The sequence below is a fragment of the Schistocerca serialis genome, chromosome 7 (genome assembly GCF_023864345.2).
Source record: "Schistocerca serialis cubense isolate TAMUIC-IGC-003099 chromosome 7, iqSchSeri2.2, whole genome shotgun sequence".
Lineage (NCBI taxonomy): Eukaryota > Metazoa > Arthropoda > Insecta > Orthoptera > Acrididae > Schistocerca > Schistocerca serialis.
The window spans coordinates 415,882,922-415,902,742 of record NC_064644.1 but is presented as its reverse complement, the minus strand read 5'-3'; the positions used below and the strand labels follow the sequence as shown (position 1 = coordinate 415,902,742).

The following is a 19,821-nucleotide window of genomic DNA, read 5'->3' as shown; positions in this document are numbered from 1 at the left end:
CTGTGACCACTGGTATTTTACCACTTGTGCCAGTGTCCCCCCTTAAGTTTTCTGCAATCAACCCAAACAGTTTTCCCTTCCCCTTCCTATTGAGGTGAAGGCCATGTCTAGTGTAGTCCCACCTATCGATAGCATCCATAGGAATCAAACCAATATGGGACCCTATATCCGTCCTAAGCAGCCACTCCAAGTTCACCCTCCCTATGGAAGAGTTCAAATGAGGCCGATCATGGCGTCTCAAGACAGAGACAAATCCCACACTCGTATGCTTCGTTGCTGATGCTATCTTCACTAGGTCACTCTCTATGGAATATTCAGAGTCTCTGCCAATGGTATTTCCCGGACCATCCACTATAACCACAGCATCCTCCTTTGTGAAATCCTTGCATAAAGCACCTACATCCTCTGTTACCTGACCCAGATCTGCACTAGGCTTGAAGAAGTTTGTGACCTGGTACTCTGGACCTAGATTTTCCTGCAGTAGTTGGCCAACACCTCTACCATGGGAACTACCTAACAACAGAACTTTCTTTCTCTCAACCTGATGTATCAGTAACCGTGATGTATCTAACCACGTTACGTGTTTCCACTGGTCCCACATTAATGGTGATGGATTACATTGGATCAACATAGCAACACAAATGAGTTGTCTGCTGAAAAGCCCCATATTTGACGATATGCTGTACGATGTGCTCCAAAACACATGTGCGTGCAGCACCATTGTAATTTGTCATCAGATCTGCCACAGATTACTGCCTGCCCTGCTTTGCAGTGTGTGCTAACCTTAAATCTCCATATTACATGATGAGGCGTGGATGTCCAACACCTCATATGTTCATTTTCCTTAAAACAGTTTCCGTAGGTGCTGATGACAGTAGCGCAAGAGCAGGTGATCAGCTTTGCTATTTCCGAGACGCTCATTGCCAGACACCAGGCCATCATGCTTATGTCAGTGGATTTCCTTGCAGCTCATACCATCACTAGAATGAGTTCACATTCAGGTCTGCTCCATTTATATACTTTCGCCATAGCTTTATGTGACTGTAACGCGACAAGGTGACATACAGTCTGTCTGTGGGGAGTGTTCGTGTTTTGAGTTTTCATTCTCTACAAGACAGTAAGACAGCTCTGACTGTGGGGTAAGTCTTATTGCTCTACTTGTGGAAGCTTAGTTACTGTTAACACAAGTGTGTGGTAGGTGTCTTCAGTGCTCTTATAGAAAAACATTATGTGTTTTTGAAATCGGTTGTCTGCATGACGTAGCTGACCAAGCAGCAGGTCAGGATAGTGATCTACTTCGATGTAACGTCCCCCTGAACACTGTCATCTCATTATCTGATAGACAAATCATGGGTCAGTGGGAAGCTGAATGTTTGGAGATGGTGGAAAACAAACTATGGTCACTCAAATTGACCATACAGACATGGTGGACTTCATGCCAGTCACCGAAGGAAGGTAGTGCTGCTCACCAGACTGCACTTACAACATAGCCCTTTTAACACACGGTTTCCGCCTCTCGTGAAAGGATCCACCACTGTGTGGAGTTTGTGGTTCTGCCCCTCAACCCCACTCACCTACGAGAATGACATGCTGATTATTTATCAGGACATTGATGACCGTGCTGTTGAGCACCTCACATCCAAAATCGCCATCAGTACCTCGACACCTTCTCCCCCGTTGACTTCATCTGGTCTTCAGCCCAACACACCAGGCCACACTCATTGATATCACTCTCCACCTCAAGGATGGCTACATCAGTACCACTGTTCTCATTGGACATACTAACCATCAACAATACCTTCAAGGTATAAAGGGTATAATAGTCTGTGAGTGAAGAGGTAGAATTTATGAGAAATTGCTCTTAACGTCAGATATGACCTCTCTCCCCTCCAAGAAGATAAATTCCTAAAAACATGCTCTGGTCACTTCTGGCATGTGGGCAATTGATTATTCTTCTTACCTCTGTTGTTGTAATAATGGTAACACTGTGGCCACTATTTCAGTACATGTGTAACAGATTGTAACACCCTTGATTTCTTTGCAGTTTACCTCTGAATCCTGTACTTTATATTTATCATTTTCTGTACAGTTTTTTCATTGGCGTTTAAGGTAAAAATGAGAAATAAGTAAGGGACTCATTTGCTTTGACACAGCCAATCTATTGAACAGTCTGTTGGAAGTGTTATAATCGCTGGCCGCTGATGATGCAAACATCCCAGGGTAGATCTCGCCACTTGCCAGTGTTTGTTATTTATTATGTAAGAGCTCTAAAATGTTGTGGGAAGTTATTGTTATAAAATATTTAGACAACTGAAAGGGTTTGTTTTTGTGTACCGAGTTTGACCTTCATTAATCACCCAACCCTTGTGTTTGCTGGATGGTTTTGGCATTGTGTGACATAGTTGGTGAATGTAACAGTTACTAGGAAATATTGACACTTCTGTAACCCCAGTTACACTGTGGAAAAGCCGTCTTCTACAATGCCGGCAGCTTGAATGCAAGTTGAATATTGCTCGTAAGGTTCACTTAGTCAACAGACTAATAAATACATCAGTGAGCCAGTTGCACATCAGCCAAATGTCAGTTTATTATGAGAAGCTGTTGAAAATCTGATATAATTTTTTTGAAAAATTTCTAGTCACCAATTACAGAGTGGCTGGAAAGTTTTCCCCTTATTTATTAACGTAGCTACTGAGGTTTGATGCTTATTGGAGATACTACCACTTCACAACAACAGATGATGATGGCTTTAGTCTGTATTACTGGCTAAATCATTGTGAACGCGTTCCCCCAGTTTTTTGCCTGCTGCAAGTGTTGCTATGGTGGTGCATGTCTTCTAGGCAGACTGTTTTCGTCAATTTAATACACTTCTATTGGGTAAGTTAATGAAAATTTGTCTTTCATTATTTGTTATGTTTTCATGTAGTGAAAGAAAAATAATTAATCTTATCACTATATATAATTTTGCAGATAAAATAGTTAGTATTGTAAAACATGTATTTTCTTCAATTTATTGGATTTACACATTGCTTAGTTAAATTAATTTTTAACTTTGCATACTGTTCTTTGGGTGTTGTTTTTCTTTTTTTCTTTCCCCCTCGTTTGTCATCATTAGTGAACATGTTCATTCTGAGATTAAAGGCCTCCATGCTAATGCAGTATATTAACACCAAAATTGCTCAAACCATTAGATGTGGTGATTGGAATGTTAGTGACAGTTGGACAACCAACGAAACTTACTCCAGACGTCTGGTGAAAGACAAATTTGGCATCAATGCTCGGGAAGGTGTCAAACTTCTGAATTTTTCAGATGATTATTTATTTATGTACTCATTCACCAAGCGGCGACAGAAAACTCATATAAAAGAAGGTTATAATTAGGAAAGCTTTCAGAGCCAGCGGCTCCTTCTGCCTCTGAAAGATTGCGTAATTATAACCTTTTTTATGTGTATGTTCTGCTGCCACTTGGTGAGTAGATTTTTTTATCTATCCAATTACAATTTCCAATACAACATTGTTGTTTTCATTGTTATATTAATTAATTAATTTATTTATTTATTTGCTGTTTCCTTCCCATCTGTTACCTAGATACCAGAACAGAGTAAATCTTGCATGTGGGTTAATATATATGAATATAACACATAATATTTATCTTGATTTCAAATGAGTTAGTGTATATGTTGCACATCACTATACTCCTGTACTTTGAATAAGAATGAAATCAGATTTCTTCATTTATCTGGATAGTTAGCCCATAGTACACTCCTCTTGGTTGTCTCTCAGCCGTGTAGATTGGCAGCTTATAAGCTGACAGTTTCGGTGTCACTAAGTTCAGCCTGTGCCATAGTTGCTCATTCATTATTGTGTAACTGGATAGATAAAAAATCTACTCACCAAACGGTGACAGTAGGACCCACATACAAAAAAAAAATATTTTGCATATACAAGCTTTCTGAGCCAGTGGCTCCTGCTCTTGGTAGAAAGGTTGAAGGGGGAGTAAGAGGGGAGAAGAAAAGGACTGGAGAGGTTTAGGAAAAGGGATAAAGTTCAGAAAAGTCCTGCAGAACCCCGGCTCAGGAGACTTACAGGACGGGATTGTGTTATACACAGGTGGCTTGCCAAAGACGTTCCTGTTCTGGTTTCTAACATCTTGTGTAAAGGTGCACTTCTGAACGATATGGTCTGGGATGCTAATTGCTTCACATTCACAAGTATCTGTGCACGTTGTCATATTTTCTGTAAGAGCTGGGATATGGACCTTGTCCCAACGGGTAATGTATAGCTCCCGTGATCAGAAGGAAGTATGACATTGAAATTTATTTTATGTTCGAAAGGAACTGCCCGGTTCTCCTCCCTCTTTCTGCCCTGCCCCATATTTCTTGTCATTCTCTATTAATATATGACGTTATTTCCTCATTTGGTACGGCTCTGGTGTCCAGTATCTCATGTACTTTATTATATTTGCCTTCTTGAGCCAATATTGTGCACCTGTATTCCTTACTGCTTGGACCAGTAACACAAGCAGTCATGTTGCTCTACATGCACCTGTCAGCAGCAGGAGTATACTTCTCTGTGCTCTCTGAAAAGCCTGTGCTGTCTGTATAAGCCCATACACTCGACCCGTGGCCCACAATAGCAGTTAAGGTTGTGTTGTGGTACATTTTTGTTGCACTTAGAGATAGCGGAAAGCTTCTTTGGCCAATTGTTACAATTTTGCTCGGGGTTTTGCCTCTCTGCCAAACAATTTCCACATGTGCATGAGGAGACCTTTAAACTTCTTTGCTCTTCACAGGTTGGTCATTTATTTTGATTGTAGGGATTCTTGATCTCGATAGTTTTCCTTTTAGTAAATATACACTTATAAAGTGTTATGTGCATCGCTATAGTTAATTTATTTTCTGCACATCAAGTGCTAAATGTTTCAAGAACTTTCCTATTATTTTCTTGTAATTTAACTGTTGCATTGGCAGAATCTGTAATTAGCAGATTGTCTGTGTAGGCTATGCAGCCTCTAGTGTTTGCCGTATGCTGTAGCTGAGTCAATAAAGGCCCAGTGCCAACATCCCAGAACTCTGGACCGCAAACAGAGCCCCTTGGACACCTTTCTCACCTGCCTTGCTCTGTGTCTTAAAGACAGTAAGGAGGGACTCAAGGATGTTTAAACTAACTAATGACCGGTTCATTGACTTCAGTGTCACATCATATCCAATTCCTTACAGTGGTTGTATCTTGAATTGTGCCTTTAAAATTTCCCAGTTCACCTTGCCTATACTGTATATTCCCTCAAGTTGGATGTTTAACATCTAAGTTATTTTCTGCATATGTAATTGTAAAATAAAGGAGATTATGCACACTGATGTTCGAGTTTGCAAGATAAAATGAAGTTACTCTGCTGTGCCACAGTGTTAATTTTACATTTACATACAGTATTAAAATGTGTCCATAATGTCAACTCAGTATTGCTGCTGTTTTTAACTTCTCTCTGTGTGACATGTGTGACTTATCTCCAGACTATTGTAATATTGACTGGTTACGTAAATTCTTCCTAAAGCAGCCATTGTTTCTATTGTCACTGCATGTTTGTCACACAGTTGATGTATCTTTGTCACTGTTATATTTTTATCTGGCACCATAATGGTAGCCATTGATTGATGACCTGGTGTTATGATCAGTGTTGTATGCAGCATGTGAGGTAATATCCCGATTCTGGAGTATGGCTCTTGTATACATAGTATGCATAGGTCCATCTCGTCTAACTTTTTTTCCAAGTTCTTGTATCACCGTGATGCTGTGCATCACATATCATTTGGTATCTTCCATTTACTTTAGGATGTCATTTGATAGTATGTGAATGTCACAAGAACCTGTTGAGCACATAGCAATGGAGCTTTTCTATTCTGTGATCATATACAATTCAGACATGTGATATCACTAAGTGTTCTACTGATGTCTAGTATCTTTTGTCTAATCTTAAAGACAGTTTCATGTAGTGTCTGTAGTTTCTCTCTGTTTGTAGGCAAATTGTTGATACGGAGTTGAATATTATCAACTTCCTCTGTGACAGGAAAATATACGATACTATCTTCTGGATGAATTTGCCTAACCAGGAGTTTAATGTTATGGTTAGCACATGCATGTCCTCCAGTTTAGCTAGTCTTGTTGTGTTTTCACACATTTTGTAAAGAGGCCACAGGTCCATCCAGAAACTTCTTCCATTTCTCATGTCCATCACTGTTTATTTTCTTTTCATAATTCCTGTTGTCATGTTTAGGTTCTCCAGTGAACTTTGTATTTTCATAAGCTTCCATTTTTAGATGGTGTGCTCTATCACACTCTGCTGCTATAACTGTTATGTGCCTTCACATCCTGAATTAGTTATACTTTCAGATTGTTCTGAATTTGAGTGTATGTTAGTCCAAAGTCTTTCTTGTTTATAGGTAGCATGCTGTCCATTGCTTTTTTCTCTTTCTTTTTAGCCACTTCCACAAACTCACTCCTCTGTTACTATTGGTCAGAGGGAAAAGGTCAGTCAGTGGCAGTTATTATTGGGAAGGATTGTTCTTGTCAATGGTTTAGATTAGATTAGATTTACTTTCATTCCAATTGATCCGTAGTGAGGAGGTCCTCCAGGATGTGGAACATCTCAGAAAAACAGCAATACATGAGAAATATTTACAACTAAAACAGATAAGCTAATGTACCATTCCACAGGTCCCAAGTGGAATGATCGTCATTTTTTAATGAACACTATATGAAAGAGTCATTTTACAAATACTAATGCACTGAATTTAAAATAAAAAAGTTTATTTATTTATTAATAAACATGTAATACAACAACTATAATACTTATTTTCACCAAGTGAGGTGGCGCAGTGGTTAGAAACTGGACTCGCATTCGGGAGGACGACGGTTCAATCCCACGTCCGGCCATCCTGATTTAGGTTTTCCGTGATTTCCCTAAATCGCTCCAGGCAAATGCCGGGATGGTTCCTCTGAAAGGGCACGGCCGACTTCCTTCCCCATCCTTCCCTAATCCGATGAGACCGATGACCACGCTGTCTGGTCTCCTTCCCCAAACAACCAACCAGCCAACTTATTTACAATGAACACATTACTGCACTGAAATTGTGCAGAAGTTATATTGTACTTACATATATACACACACACAAATCATTTAGTTTTACTGAGAAATCCATCAATGGAGTAGAAGGAGTTGGCCATCAATAAATCCTTTAGGCTTCTCTTAAACTGAATTTCATTGGTTGTTAAGCTTTTTATGGCTGCTGGCAAGTTATTGAAAATGTGTGTTCCTGAATAAGGCACGCCTTTTTGTACAGGACTAAGTGACTTTAAATCCTTGTGAAGACTATTCTTATTTCTAGTATTGATTCCATGAATTGAGCTGTTGGTTTGAAAAAGTGATATATTTTTAATGACAAATTTCATTAAGGAATAAATATATTGGGAAGCAGTAGTTAGTATCCCTAGTTCCCTAAACAGGCTTCTGGAGGATGTTCTTGAGTTCACACCACATACAACTCTTACTGCACGTTTTTGTGCCCGGAAAACTTTTGCTTGGCTTGATGAATTGCCCCAAAAAATAATCCCATATGACATTATGGAATGAAAGTAAGCATAGTATGCCAGCTTTTTCATTTTTATATCCCCTATGTCTGACACAATTCGCATTGCAAATAGTGATATGTTAAGACGCTCCAGCAGTTCTGTGGTGTGCTCTTCCCAGTCGGTTTGTTTCCCGTCACAAACAAAATGATTATTAAAGCGGAATTTTACGGTTCATTCGTTAGAGAGGTCCAAGGCTGGTGTAGTCCAATATTTGTTTTACCGCTGTATTAAATATGGACAATAAAACACGAAGAATGACCAGTAGTCGAGCAGTGACAGCACCGCCCTGGCCCGCGCTGACTGCTACAGCCAAGCAGCAGCACTGCTCAGTTGCTGTTGAAGTACTCGTTCTTCTTCGCGTTTTACTGTCCCTGTTAATTCATACTTAGAACAGATAGACTAGACTAATTTGGGACCGCTTTATCGAACAGGCACCTAAAATTCCACTTTAAAAATAATTTTGTTTGTGACTGGAAACGAACCGACGCTTTCCGTGGACACCGGACGTCGCAAAAAAAAACGTGATGGACAATACTTGTTTGGGCTGACTCCAGCTACACATAAAATTCCAAATATCTCCCGAAACACCAGAGAAAATGCAGCTGGCGATTCTTAACTGAGACATCCGGTGTATGGCCTAATGGATAAAGTTTGAAATACCTGTGAGATTGTTCACAACTGATGCTGTTGTGTACAGAAGTTGATCCTCAATGTATATCGATGCAAATATCGCGCATAATCAGGGTTAAACTCCGTTGTTGTATGCTAATACGATTGTGGAAGCAGTCGCATTCATTAAATATCTGGGAGTATGCGAATGGAGCGATTTAAAGAGAAATGGCCACATAAAACTAATCGTACTTAAGGCAAATATCTGACAGATTTATTGGAAGAATCCCCAAGACCTGTAATCCACCCTCGAACATGACATGGATTTTTTATTTTTATTTCCAAACACGATCTCAGGTCTTATCCACCGACTTACACATATACGTCCTCATGCCAGCAATTTTATAACCATTGTCACAAGCTTGTGTATGGAACCTTGCTTCAAGATATACTACATTCAGAAAAATTAACAATAAGTTTCTCCAGTGTTAATAATGTTGAAGGCAATTTTCTGCATTGTGTGCATTAGATATTAATTAAATATCTCTTCTAAAGTCAGTATTTGATTTTCTTGCTAGATTCCTTTGATATAGACATCCCCACCCCCCACCGCTGGGTTCTTACATTTATTGTATTTATTTATTGTTGAGTTCATTTGTATTATTCCTTCTAATTGCCATTTTCTTTTCTTTTTTTCAATCCATCATTACTACTACTATATACCTAGCTAATTCCAGCGAAGTGCTTGCAGATGTACTGCCTCCCACCTACATCTTTTTCTGAGGTCTTCTCTTTCCTATTTCCTCACTTCCACTTTAAATCCCACAAGTCCATCTAACATAGGTTCTGCTACTTGCTAGGAGTACTGATTTTATTTTGTGTGTATCTGTTGACTGAACTGAATTGTGCCTTGTGAAGATAAGCTGTAGTCTGCCAAGGTGGGCCGGCCGGAGTGGCCGAGCGGTTCTAGGCGCTGCAGTCTGGAACTGTGCGACTGATAGGGTCGCAGGTTCGAATCCTGCCTCGGGCATGGATGTGTGTGATGTCCTTAGGTTAGTTAGGTTTAAGTAGTTCTAAGCTCTAGGGGACTGATGACCTCAGAAGCTAAGCCCCATAGTGCTCAGAGCCATTTGAACCATTTTTGAATCTGCCAAGGTGTCCCTTTATGAACTTAACAAATTTTGAAATAGAATTTTCCTTCTTATACAACTAAAATCTGACGCGCACAATTTATTTCTTCCATTCCACTGGAACTTCCCTAGTTCAGAATCAGTTTAGTATGTTTCAGTGTATTAGATTAATTTCAAGATTTCCACTGGAAAAGTTACATGGAACTTCTTATGTGACATTTTCCAGAGTCAAATAGCAGTTATCTTCTCAGACTAGTACTTCAAAAATAATGAGCATTGTGCATCTTTAATCAATATCAACCACCCTTTTTTAAAATTTCATTTTTAATGCTTGAAGCAGACTTTAGCTGCATTTTAAGTTATTAGTGTAAGTTTCACATTCCTGTAGTAATGTGATAGCTTTTTGTCATATACAGAACGGGAGCGCCCCTCAGAAAAACATGAAAAAGGAAAGGAAGTCAGTGGTCGAGAATCGAAAGAGAGATCTGAACGCAAGACTGAAGGTGCGAGGCAAGGAGCAGGAGGAACATCTCTCACAAATGACCTGCCTTCTACAAAGCTGCCTTCAGCTCCCAAAATAGTACCCGCTGGACATGCTATCGCTGCAATGGAAACCAAGAGGGAACTGCCACCAGTGTAAGTATTGCATCGTGGTTTACTTAAAATGTTGATTGTGGCATACAAATTGAAGTCTTTACTGGCTTTTAGTTATTGTTCTTCATATATATAAACACTCTTCCGTCTAACATACTACAATCGGTATTAGTCCTTTTCGCAGATGACTCTAGTATTGTAATCAGTCCAAGCTTACGTATAGAAACAAAGCTCTTAAAAGCTCATTGATTGGTTTTCTGCATGTGGTGTCACCTCCAATTGTAAAGAGATACATTGTGATCAGTTCTGCATATTTTGGCGAACTACACCAACGATAAGTGTAACACATGGTGAGGACGTGGAAACTTCGAAATTCTTAGGTGTCCGTATTGTTGAGAATTTAAATTTTGAAAAAGCACATTTTGGAATTCCTAAAACAACTTAGTTCAGCCACATTGGTACTTAGAACTATTGCAGACCAGTAACTTGACATATCTTGCATATTTTCATTCAGTAATGTCCCAGAGTAATGTTCTGGGGTAACTCATGTTTAAGAAAGAAAGTCTTCTGCATGCAAAAACGTGCTTTAAGAATAATATGTGGTGCTCGCTGATGCTCATATTGTAGATATCTGTTTATGGAGTTGGGCATTGTGACTACAGCTTCACAGTATATTTATTCCCTCATGAAATTTGTTGTTAAATAACCCACTGCAGTTCAAAAGGGTGTACATAATTACAACGCCAGAAGGAAAAGAGATTCACTACTCCACATTAAGGCTGTCTATGCCATGAAGAAGGTGTGCACAACCCTGCACCAGAAATTTTTAATCATTTCCCCAGTGATATAAAATGTCTGGCAGGCAGCAAAGTAAAATATGGAAAAAGGAGAAAAAAAACTGAGAAAGTTTCTTCTTGATAACTGCTTCTATTCCATAGAAGAATGTCTATTACTGTGATATGATGTGTAAAATATGGTGAGTAGGAATTATTAATTCACATCTGCACATCTTCTTTCTTTTGTGAGAGGAGGGGGTTAGGCACAGCTTACAAATGTTCAGAATGGAACTGTATGTAAAAATTAATTTCCAAAGTGAATGTAAAATGACTTGTTCCACATCATTGTGATCTATCATGCAAAATGATGCATTGAACATGAAACAAACGTAACTAACCAGCCTCTCCACGTAATGGTGTTACGACTGCCTTTGCCCTACAAAGTAGGTCGTCGTTTTTCCCAGCAATGATAAGTAGATGCAGAGAGAGCATTTCACGGCCACCACATAAAATTTTTGAGACAAGTGAGGGAGTTTAGCTCTTCCTTTAGTCAGTCGTGGCCACTCACGTTGGAATCCCCCATGGCCACTGCTGCCTTCTTCCCTACTTGAGTGTTTGGGACTGCTTTGAGCCAAGTTATATTGCACACAGTTTACAGACGGAATCAGTTATTGCATAGAGTGTCTTGTGGATTTAAGTGTGGAGATTTATAGAGTAAATAGATAAATAAATAAATGAAATTCAAAAGTGATTGCAGTGGTTAACATTTTGACTTGTACAATAATAAGCCACAACCAAATCATTGAAAAAAATGCTGTCATAGTGGAGTGAGTTATCAGAAGGGATGAAGTTATAACCACATTATTCGGTGTACTGTACTGCCTCCACAGCAGGTTGTGCCACCTGGATTACATATGTTGACTAAATTTTAGTAACCAATAAGACTACAAAAACTGAAAAAATAGTAGTTAGTGCTAATTAACTTAATAGCTTCCCTCAAGGAGTGAAAGTTAACAATGTATCAAGGGACTGCACATTTGCAATCACCATAATGGCCATTGAAGTGGCGTACTTTTACATGCAAAGGTAATCTAAAATTATGAGAATGATAAAAATAAAAAAAAAACAGTAATAGACATTTTTGATGAATCTCTAGGGACTGCCAGAATATTTTTCCCTTGAATTAGAGTTTTCCAGAATGTTAACCCTGGTATGCTAAACATAATCAGAATTTGGGTTTTTAGGCCATTTAGATAGCACTCCTTAATCTTAAACTCAAATGATTTGGCCCTGATAAATTCTAAGATATTTCATTGGTGCTACACACTTTTCATTAACTTAATATGCATTTTTTTTTTTAAGTCACATATCAAGTACCAACCATTGTTTTGCTTTAAATTGAGAAGGAGTTGTTTACATTAAGAAATGTTTTTGATCAGCTAATGCGTAGATAAATCTGATTACATTGAAAGGAAAACACTTAAGCATCAGCCTTCTCTCTCTCTCTCTCTCTCTCTCTCTCTCTCACACCCCCTCCCTCCTCACCTTTCCAGTCAGTGGCCAGCATAACATACTGACAAAAGGTGCGCTTTAACTGGTTGAGATTAGTTAGAATAAACACATGTGCACTGAGGAAAAAACTTCACACCTTACTTCTAACCCACGAGGCCCAACTTCTTATGTAAAATGTCACTGACACTGCTTTCTCTTAATCATCCTGCATGATACTAAGAGCTACTTTCATTTTTTACTCTTTTGTTTGGAGTGTGTGTGTGTGGGGGGGGGGGGGGGGTGAGAGAGAGAGAGAGAGAGAGAGAGAGAGAGACGATGATGATATGGTGAATGATTATAATTCATTGGCAAGGAGAATCAGCATTGGTCGTCTCTCCCCCCCCCCCCCCCCCCCCCCCCCCCCCACACACACACACACACACACACACACACACACACACAAAATGGATTTGATTTTCGGTCACTTAGTGACCATCCTCAGTGCTGTAATATACAATTAGAATTGGTAGGCACTGGTATCAACAATCAACAAGCTAGTTTATGTGATCGCTCTAAGCTTGTTGATACCAGTGCCTACCAATTTTAATTGTATATTACAGCACTGAGGATGGTCACTAAGTGACCGAAAATCGATTTTGCGGATAATAAAACAAAAAAATATGACCAATGCTGATTCTCCTTCCAAGTATATCCACTATCTGGTCGTGGTGCACAGAACACTCCATGGAGTTGCCAATCAATAAGATTATAATTATGCTGCTGCCGATGATGATGATGATGATGATGATGATGATGGTGAAGATGGTGATATTAGAGGAAGTAATGTGCCCAAAACAATGTCATTGCTATCATTAGAAACTAACGTTACTTACCCAAAACTTACGCTGTATGCAGAAAAGAACCCAGTCTGATGGTTCTGGAGACGACTGACTTGGGAGGCAAATTAACTTACGGCTTGTTATTAGTGCTCGTACCCTGTAACTTACACTGGCAGTGTAGGTCTGTCCAGTTGTAACTATTTTTTGTAGCTGGTCTCCCCCAACCAAACACATTTGTATCAGCATCTTATTGGGCCCAGTTGTGAAAAGTATTGTGGTATTGCATTTGAAAATGGATAGGAGTGTGTTAATAGAGAATAGAACAAGTGTGAAGTGAAATGATTGAGCAACTTGGGATCAACCTGACCAGCAGTATCACAACTCAAACCAGCTCTCTGGTAAAATACAGGGTGTTTACAAATGATTTATCAGGTTTTAGATAAATATTTGACTATTGCATACACGTTAGTGACTGATACATTATTGTGAAAGTACATTTTCAAGTTTTTTACACATAATTACAAATGTTCTTTGTGCTCTTCTGATGTTACAAGACAAACCTCTATGAAGTAGTTAAATTCGACTCACACACACTCAAGCCTGTCCCTATGCATATTTGCCAATGCAGCAGTGATGTATTCCTGGAATTCAGTATTGCCAGCAGAGGTGCACATAAATATTGCCTTTCACATACTGCCAAAGAAAAAAAGTCATGGACTGTATAGTCAGGAGACCTTGAGTATCACCTGAAGAGTGCCCAGCCATCCCGAGTGCAGTGCCAAATCCATTGATTTTGAAGTTTCTTATTCAGATGCTGATGCACTACTCTGTGACAATGTGGTGGAGCTCTGTCTTGTTGGAATATGAAATTTGTGTTATTATCTTAGGCCTACAATTAAGGAAACAACCAATCTTGCAACATGTGTAGGTTCTTTGTATCCATCAGTTTTCCCATGAAAAAAGTAGGGCCCATACAGCACAGAAGACACTCACCTTTGGAGAACCTCTTTCAATCTCCACTGCAACATTGTGATTTTCTGTCCCCCGTGTGCAGACATTGTGACAGTTCAGTTCACTTTAACAGGAAATTTCTATGGGACAAACAGGTTTTAAGAAATCCTTTCACCACTTCTCTTACTGGTAAATGCATGTAATTCGACTTGTTTCTTCTTAGCTGAATCAGAACACACATTTCTGTAACACTATAAATGATCGGTCTTTTCTCCAAATTAGTTGTCCCAAAAGTTTGTTAGAGGCAGCAACAGTGTGTGTGGGGGGGGGGGGGGGGGGCAGTCTCAGTTGAGAATGTCAGATGTTGGATGTTTTACAAGAACAGTGGTATAATATGTGTTTACAACTACATCTATGCTAAGATGGGTAGTACTTGCTGAGTCCATGGTATTTTTGATAAACTCGCCTGTGCCCACACCACTCCACCCCCTTCTGCTGTGTAGTTCTAAATAGTGAACACCTTGGGGACCTCAGTATTCGTTTGCTTGATACAAGCTTGGCAAATCCGGGTTTCATGAGCTGGGGATTGGTAAGTGCTATCAGCCCTCTCTAAATATAAGCTGTGGCCATGCTTCAGTTACCAACGTATGGCACAGTGGTGGAATGTTGTGTGTCACAGAGAAAGATGATCTTAGCTTAAATGCCTGGATCACATTGATTGTATAAACCACTATAAAGGTGTGCTGTGCACCAGTGAGACGTATGGGTGTTGATATGGAACAGTCATCAGCAGGCAACCACTGGCCTACCAGCCGCACCTCAGTTGTATGAAGGCAACTCACACTTGCCAATATGTCAAAACATCGCACAATTCATTTCAAATGGCGGCATTCACACAACCAATCAGTGGACTGTCATGTCACATCACCATCACGGTGACTCAGGAAGGAGATTCTAACAATGTCGTCATCAGCTAACATCAGAAGTTAACCTATTTTTGCTGTGCTATCTCATGTTATAGTGATGGATTTTGTGTCTTATTAATATTCCATGACACCTTGGATGGCTTTTTAAATTGAGTGTTCTTCCATAAGTGAGGTTATATATCTGAAAGCAAAAAATTATTTACATTTTACAATAACAACAGGACTGGTGCCTATGCTGTGTATAAATAAGAATCTAAAATGATGAAGCAAGGTGCATTAAATATCATTTTTAAGTGAAAATAACAGCTCTAATGAAGGAGAAAAATACAATTTTTTATTATGCTATTAGTCAAATAAGAAGAAGAAGAAAATATGTTGGATAAGATAAAACGGGCTCTATTCCATTATAAATGTTTTTGATGTGTTTGTATGTATACATTTTTGCTAGCAAACAAATGTTGATGTTTTTAAATGATGTTTCACTTCTCAGCACTTAACCACACAAAATTGATTAATAACATGCATTATTAAGTTTGCTTTGGCCATTAATCAACTTATTATAATAGTTTGTCCCTTAATTCCAATAATATATTTTGACTTTGTGTATCACGATAGTATCTCATAATCTTACTTTCACTGTTTGGTACTGTGCTTAACAAATTGTGTGACGTTCAGTGTGAATACACTCTGATGTGATGGTGACATGACATGACGCTCTGTTGATTTGTAGTGTGAATTGGACTTCAGGTTTACCCATGCAAGTGGGGCCCTGTGCATGTGGACTCCATCCATTTCATTTTTAAATGGCCTATCCATACATTACAAATAAAAATGTAAAGATGAAGACGCTTTCTTTATTTTTGTGTTAACACAATATTTAAAATAATTTTTGATGTGTTTAGAAAGTACAGGTCCAACAAATTGGTTATATGATAGTTGTAGTAAACTATTAGCATTTTCTTCATTCCGTATGATCAAGAAATTGTCCAGCCCAAGGTTTGGTGAAAGGCGGCATCCCTAGTTTAACAGTATTAATTTCTTCAAAGAGACCCATTGCTTTTTGTCCATTGAGTTTTTCCACTTTGTCAGCTTCAGCAGTTTCTGTTAGTACATATTTCCCCTTCATAATATCTGTTCCCATTTATTCTTCTCATTTTATATTTAAACCCCCTACAGTACCTGGTAATTTATTTTTTTATTGTATCATAATAACTCCTTTGCTTACAGTTGGTCACTGGTGAGGTTTAGTCTCCCCCTTGAATTATGACCTTTCTCTCTCCATTTCTCTTCTTTATGAAACTTATTAAGGGTACCCAATTGTTTCAAGCAATTTAAAATTGAAGTGACTTTTGGCCACTCCTTTCTTATCATGTTCTCCTGTATGTAGATGGGCGTCCGATTGATTAATACTCTCATTAGATAGCTATCACTTATTGGCTCATCTAAGAACTTTACCTTTGCTGGGTGCCATTCAAAATGTTTTTAGAACTCGTCCCATTTAGGAATATATGGTCTTGGGTCCAGTGATTCTACGATTAGTTTCTGCCGTACTCCTTCAGACCAATATTTCTCTTTAAATTCCTTCTCAAAATTTTTCCAATTCTGGAACTCCTTTGCATTAAGGTCTCCTCATTCTCCAGCTCCAGCGTTTAACTATTCTTTTACAAATTTTCTTTTCTTTTTATGATTCGTTAGTGAAAAAACGTCTTCCAATGTTCATAAAAGGACAACAGGACACATTTTCCCATCATGCTAGAAACATGGAAACTTCTAGTCAAAATTCCTCCCATCACTCATTGGCATTCCCTATCATTCTGGGTGAGGGCATAGTAGATCCTTTTAATTCTCCGTAGTTTTCAGATTCCTCAAATTTCACCTTCAGATCAGTAGAACGGGTCCTATTCTCTCTATACCCACTAATTTACTTGAAGTCCTTTCAGTACGTTTAACATCTGCGTAATTAGTCATCTCTGCCACCTGCCTTGTAAGTTCCTGTAATCTATTCTCAGTAGGTTATATTCTTTGTACAAAATTCACAGGCTTGACTGTATCACAAATACACTTCTCAGGTTTGCCACTGGATCCTACTGTATATATCCCAAAATATTTCATCGATGTAGCTGCTAGACATCTTCAGGTGGTGGCAATTGCTGCTGTCACTGCTGCAAGACACCACTGATGATAATTGAGTGGCGATATTGAAATTTATCAGGCCAGGAGCTGGCAATATGCATGCATTGGAAGACGCTCACAGTTGAAGGAAAGCAGCACTCGTAGTGCCCCCGCTGGGAGCCGCAGAAAGGCCTTCCGTGTATGCGCTGTGTACGGTGACTGTGTTGCCAAACGCTCCTGTGGTTAAAAGCTGAATTAAATCTCAGCAGTGTGTTGCATTGAAGTTCTTGTTTTTCCTGTTTTGATTTAATGGCAGCCAATGCTGGATTCCAGGTGGTGCTAATTGAAAACCTGCATCCCTGTTGATAAGACTGTCTGCCTTACAGATATGTATGGTCTCCTAATCAACAAAGTCCCAGAAAGATGACACTGGGGAAAATATAAAAACCGCAAGGCACAAGATTGTGGGGGGTAAGGAGGGTGTGGACTCGGCTTAGTTGACCAGTAATGAAGCCATTACAATCCTTGGATATTCCAATATGATTCGCCAGACATTTTGAATCAAATCATCAACAAGTTTGTGAAGTTTTATCATCTGTGGCTGTGTTTGGAGGTCCACTGCGTGTTCATCAACAAATACGGCTTTTCAAGACTATCGGCTACAAAATTTTACTATCCATCAATTTGCGGTAGTCGCCATAAACAGCCTTTAAATGGCAATGAATCTCTGTAGAAGCAGTTAAAAATGTGATAACAGTACACTGACTCACTTACATAACACTGTAGCACATCTCTATACTTCTGCTATTCAAAATACACTTAGTGTACACAGTGCATTCAAACTGCACTTGCATATAGAGAGAGAAGTTAGGTTCCACATGCCACCTGGCACGTTTCTCAGTGTCATTTTGTATGCATTCTACAAGCATGTGTGCATTACTTTTCAGCCTATCCTTGTGTATTGCATTTTGCTCGTCAGAGATAATTAACAAGACCTATTACTTTAATGATAAGCTTTCCAACGTGTGCACACACACACACACACACACACACACACACACACACACACACACACACACACACACACCTTCTGACATAATAATCCGTTAAACAAAACATAGTCAAAGTAGACGTGTGACTGTGTTGGTAGCAGGAGTATGAATACTAGTCTCAACAATTTCATGACATTACACTACCAGATAGATCAATTCAGTATCAGTTTTGAAGAAAGGCAGAAAATAAATTGGATACTGACTAGCAGCAAGTGCACCCAAAACTATTTGTCATGAAATTTAAAAATTTCACAATTAATTGATAACTAAAATGAGTTGCCCTCCCCTCTAACTCAGATCTTAGGTGTGCTCTTGCTATATCTAATACCTGTTTAGAAAGACACTTTCTACTCATGAAGTGTGGAAATTAATTAAATCCGCATATCTGTTAAAATGTTTTATTACTGTTTGTTTGTCATTTTAATACCTTGGAACTGTAAGGTATCATTTTACTCTCTCTTACAATTAGTAAAATAATTATGCTGGTTTCGTAGATTGACTTTTTGTAAACTATCTATTACTTGACAGAGAGGCAGACAGAATATGTACGTTACTCTGCATTATGTTTGTTAGTCACTCTTGTCAAGGTTTTTAGTTATTGTTCTCTTTTACTAGAAATGTGCAAGACAACTTTTATATTATGATGTGTATAAATCAGTACGTGTATTGCTTTTACACTTAAAAATTTATTTTGCAGAATTTCGAAAGAGAAGGAAAAAATTAAAGACAAAGATTATGAACCAAAGGAAAAGACAACAAAGAAAGATGAGCGAAGGGAGGAATCTGAAAGGGAGAGGCGCTCCAAGGAAAAAAAGGAAGAGAAAATACCGCGTGAAGAAAGACTGTATCGAGTAAGTGTGGCACAAAAACAAAGTAGTTGTGTTATTTAATAATAATGGAAAATCACTGTACACCTATTCTCTAATTTCCGGTCTGTAGCCTTCACACCCTTCCTTTCCTCCCCCTCTTCTTGGTTTCACTGGAAGGGGCAATGAAGCCTTATGTTGAAGGGGGAGGGTGGTGATGTGATCAACTGACAAAGTTTGAGAACCTTCAGTGTTAAACTGTTTGTTTATGTGACTGTCCTTTGCTTTACACCTCCGCTACATAAAAAATTGTTCACCGTACTTATTCCTTTCTTACGAGTTGCAGTTTCTTAATTAATACTACACTGAAACACCAGAGAAACTGGTATAGGCATGCATATTCAAATACAGAGATATGTAAACATATAGAATACTGCACTGCGGTCAGCAACACCTTTGTAAGGCAATAAACGTCTGCCACTGTTGTTAGATCGATAACTGATGCTACAATGTCAGTTTATCAAGATTTAAGTGAGTCTGAACGTCGTGTTCTAGTTGTTGCACGAGCAATAGGACACAGCATCTTTGAAATAGTGATGAAGTGGGGATTTTCCCGTATGACCATTTCACGAGTGTACCGTGAATATCATGAATCAGGTAAAACATCAAATCTGTAAAATCGCTGCAGCTGGATAAAGATCTTGCAAACCCGGTACCAAGAACATCTGAAGAGAGTCGTTCAGTGTGACTGAAGTGCAACGCTCCTGCAAATTGCTGCAGATTTCAGTGCTGCGCCATCAACAATTGTCGGTGTGCAAACCATTCAACGAAACGTCATCAATATGGGCTTCCGGAGCCGAAGGCACACTCATGTACCCTTCATGACTGCACAACACAAAGCTTTATACC

At 39.0% G+C, this 19,821-nt stretch overlaps 1 protein-coding gene across 3 annotated transcripts in view; it reads left to right on the top strand.

Annotated features, from left to right (window-relative positions):
• The window catches only part of LOC126412858 (THO complex subunit 2), a 317,539-nt gene that overhangs the window by 210,059 nt on the left and 87,659 nt on the right, over positions 1-19,821 (top strand). For all 3 annotated transcript variants that reach the window (XM_050082722.1, XM_050082721.1, XM_050082720.1), the window contains exons 24-25: positions 9,782-10,001; positions 18,804-18,957. In XM_050082722.1, coding sequence (XP_049938679.1) covers positions 9,782-10,001; positions 18,804-18,957 — 374 coding nt within the window. The remainder of the gene's footprint in view (positions 1-9,781; positions 10,002-18,803; positions 18,958-19,821) is intronic.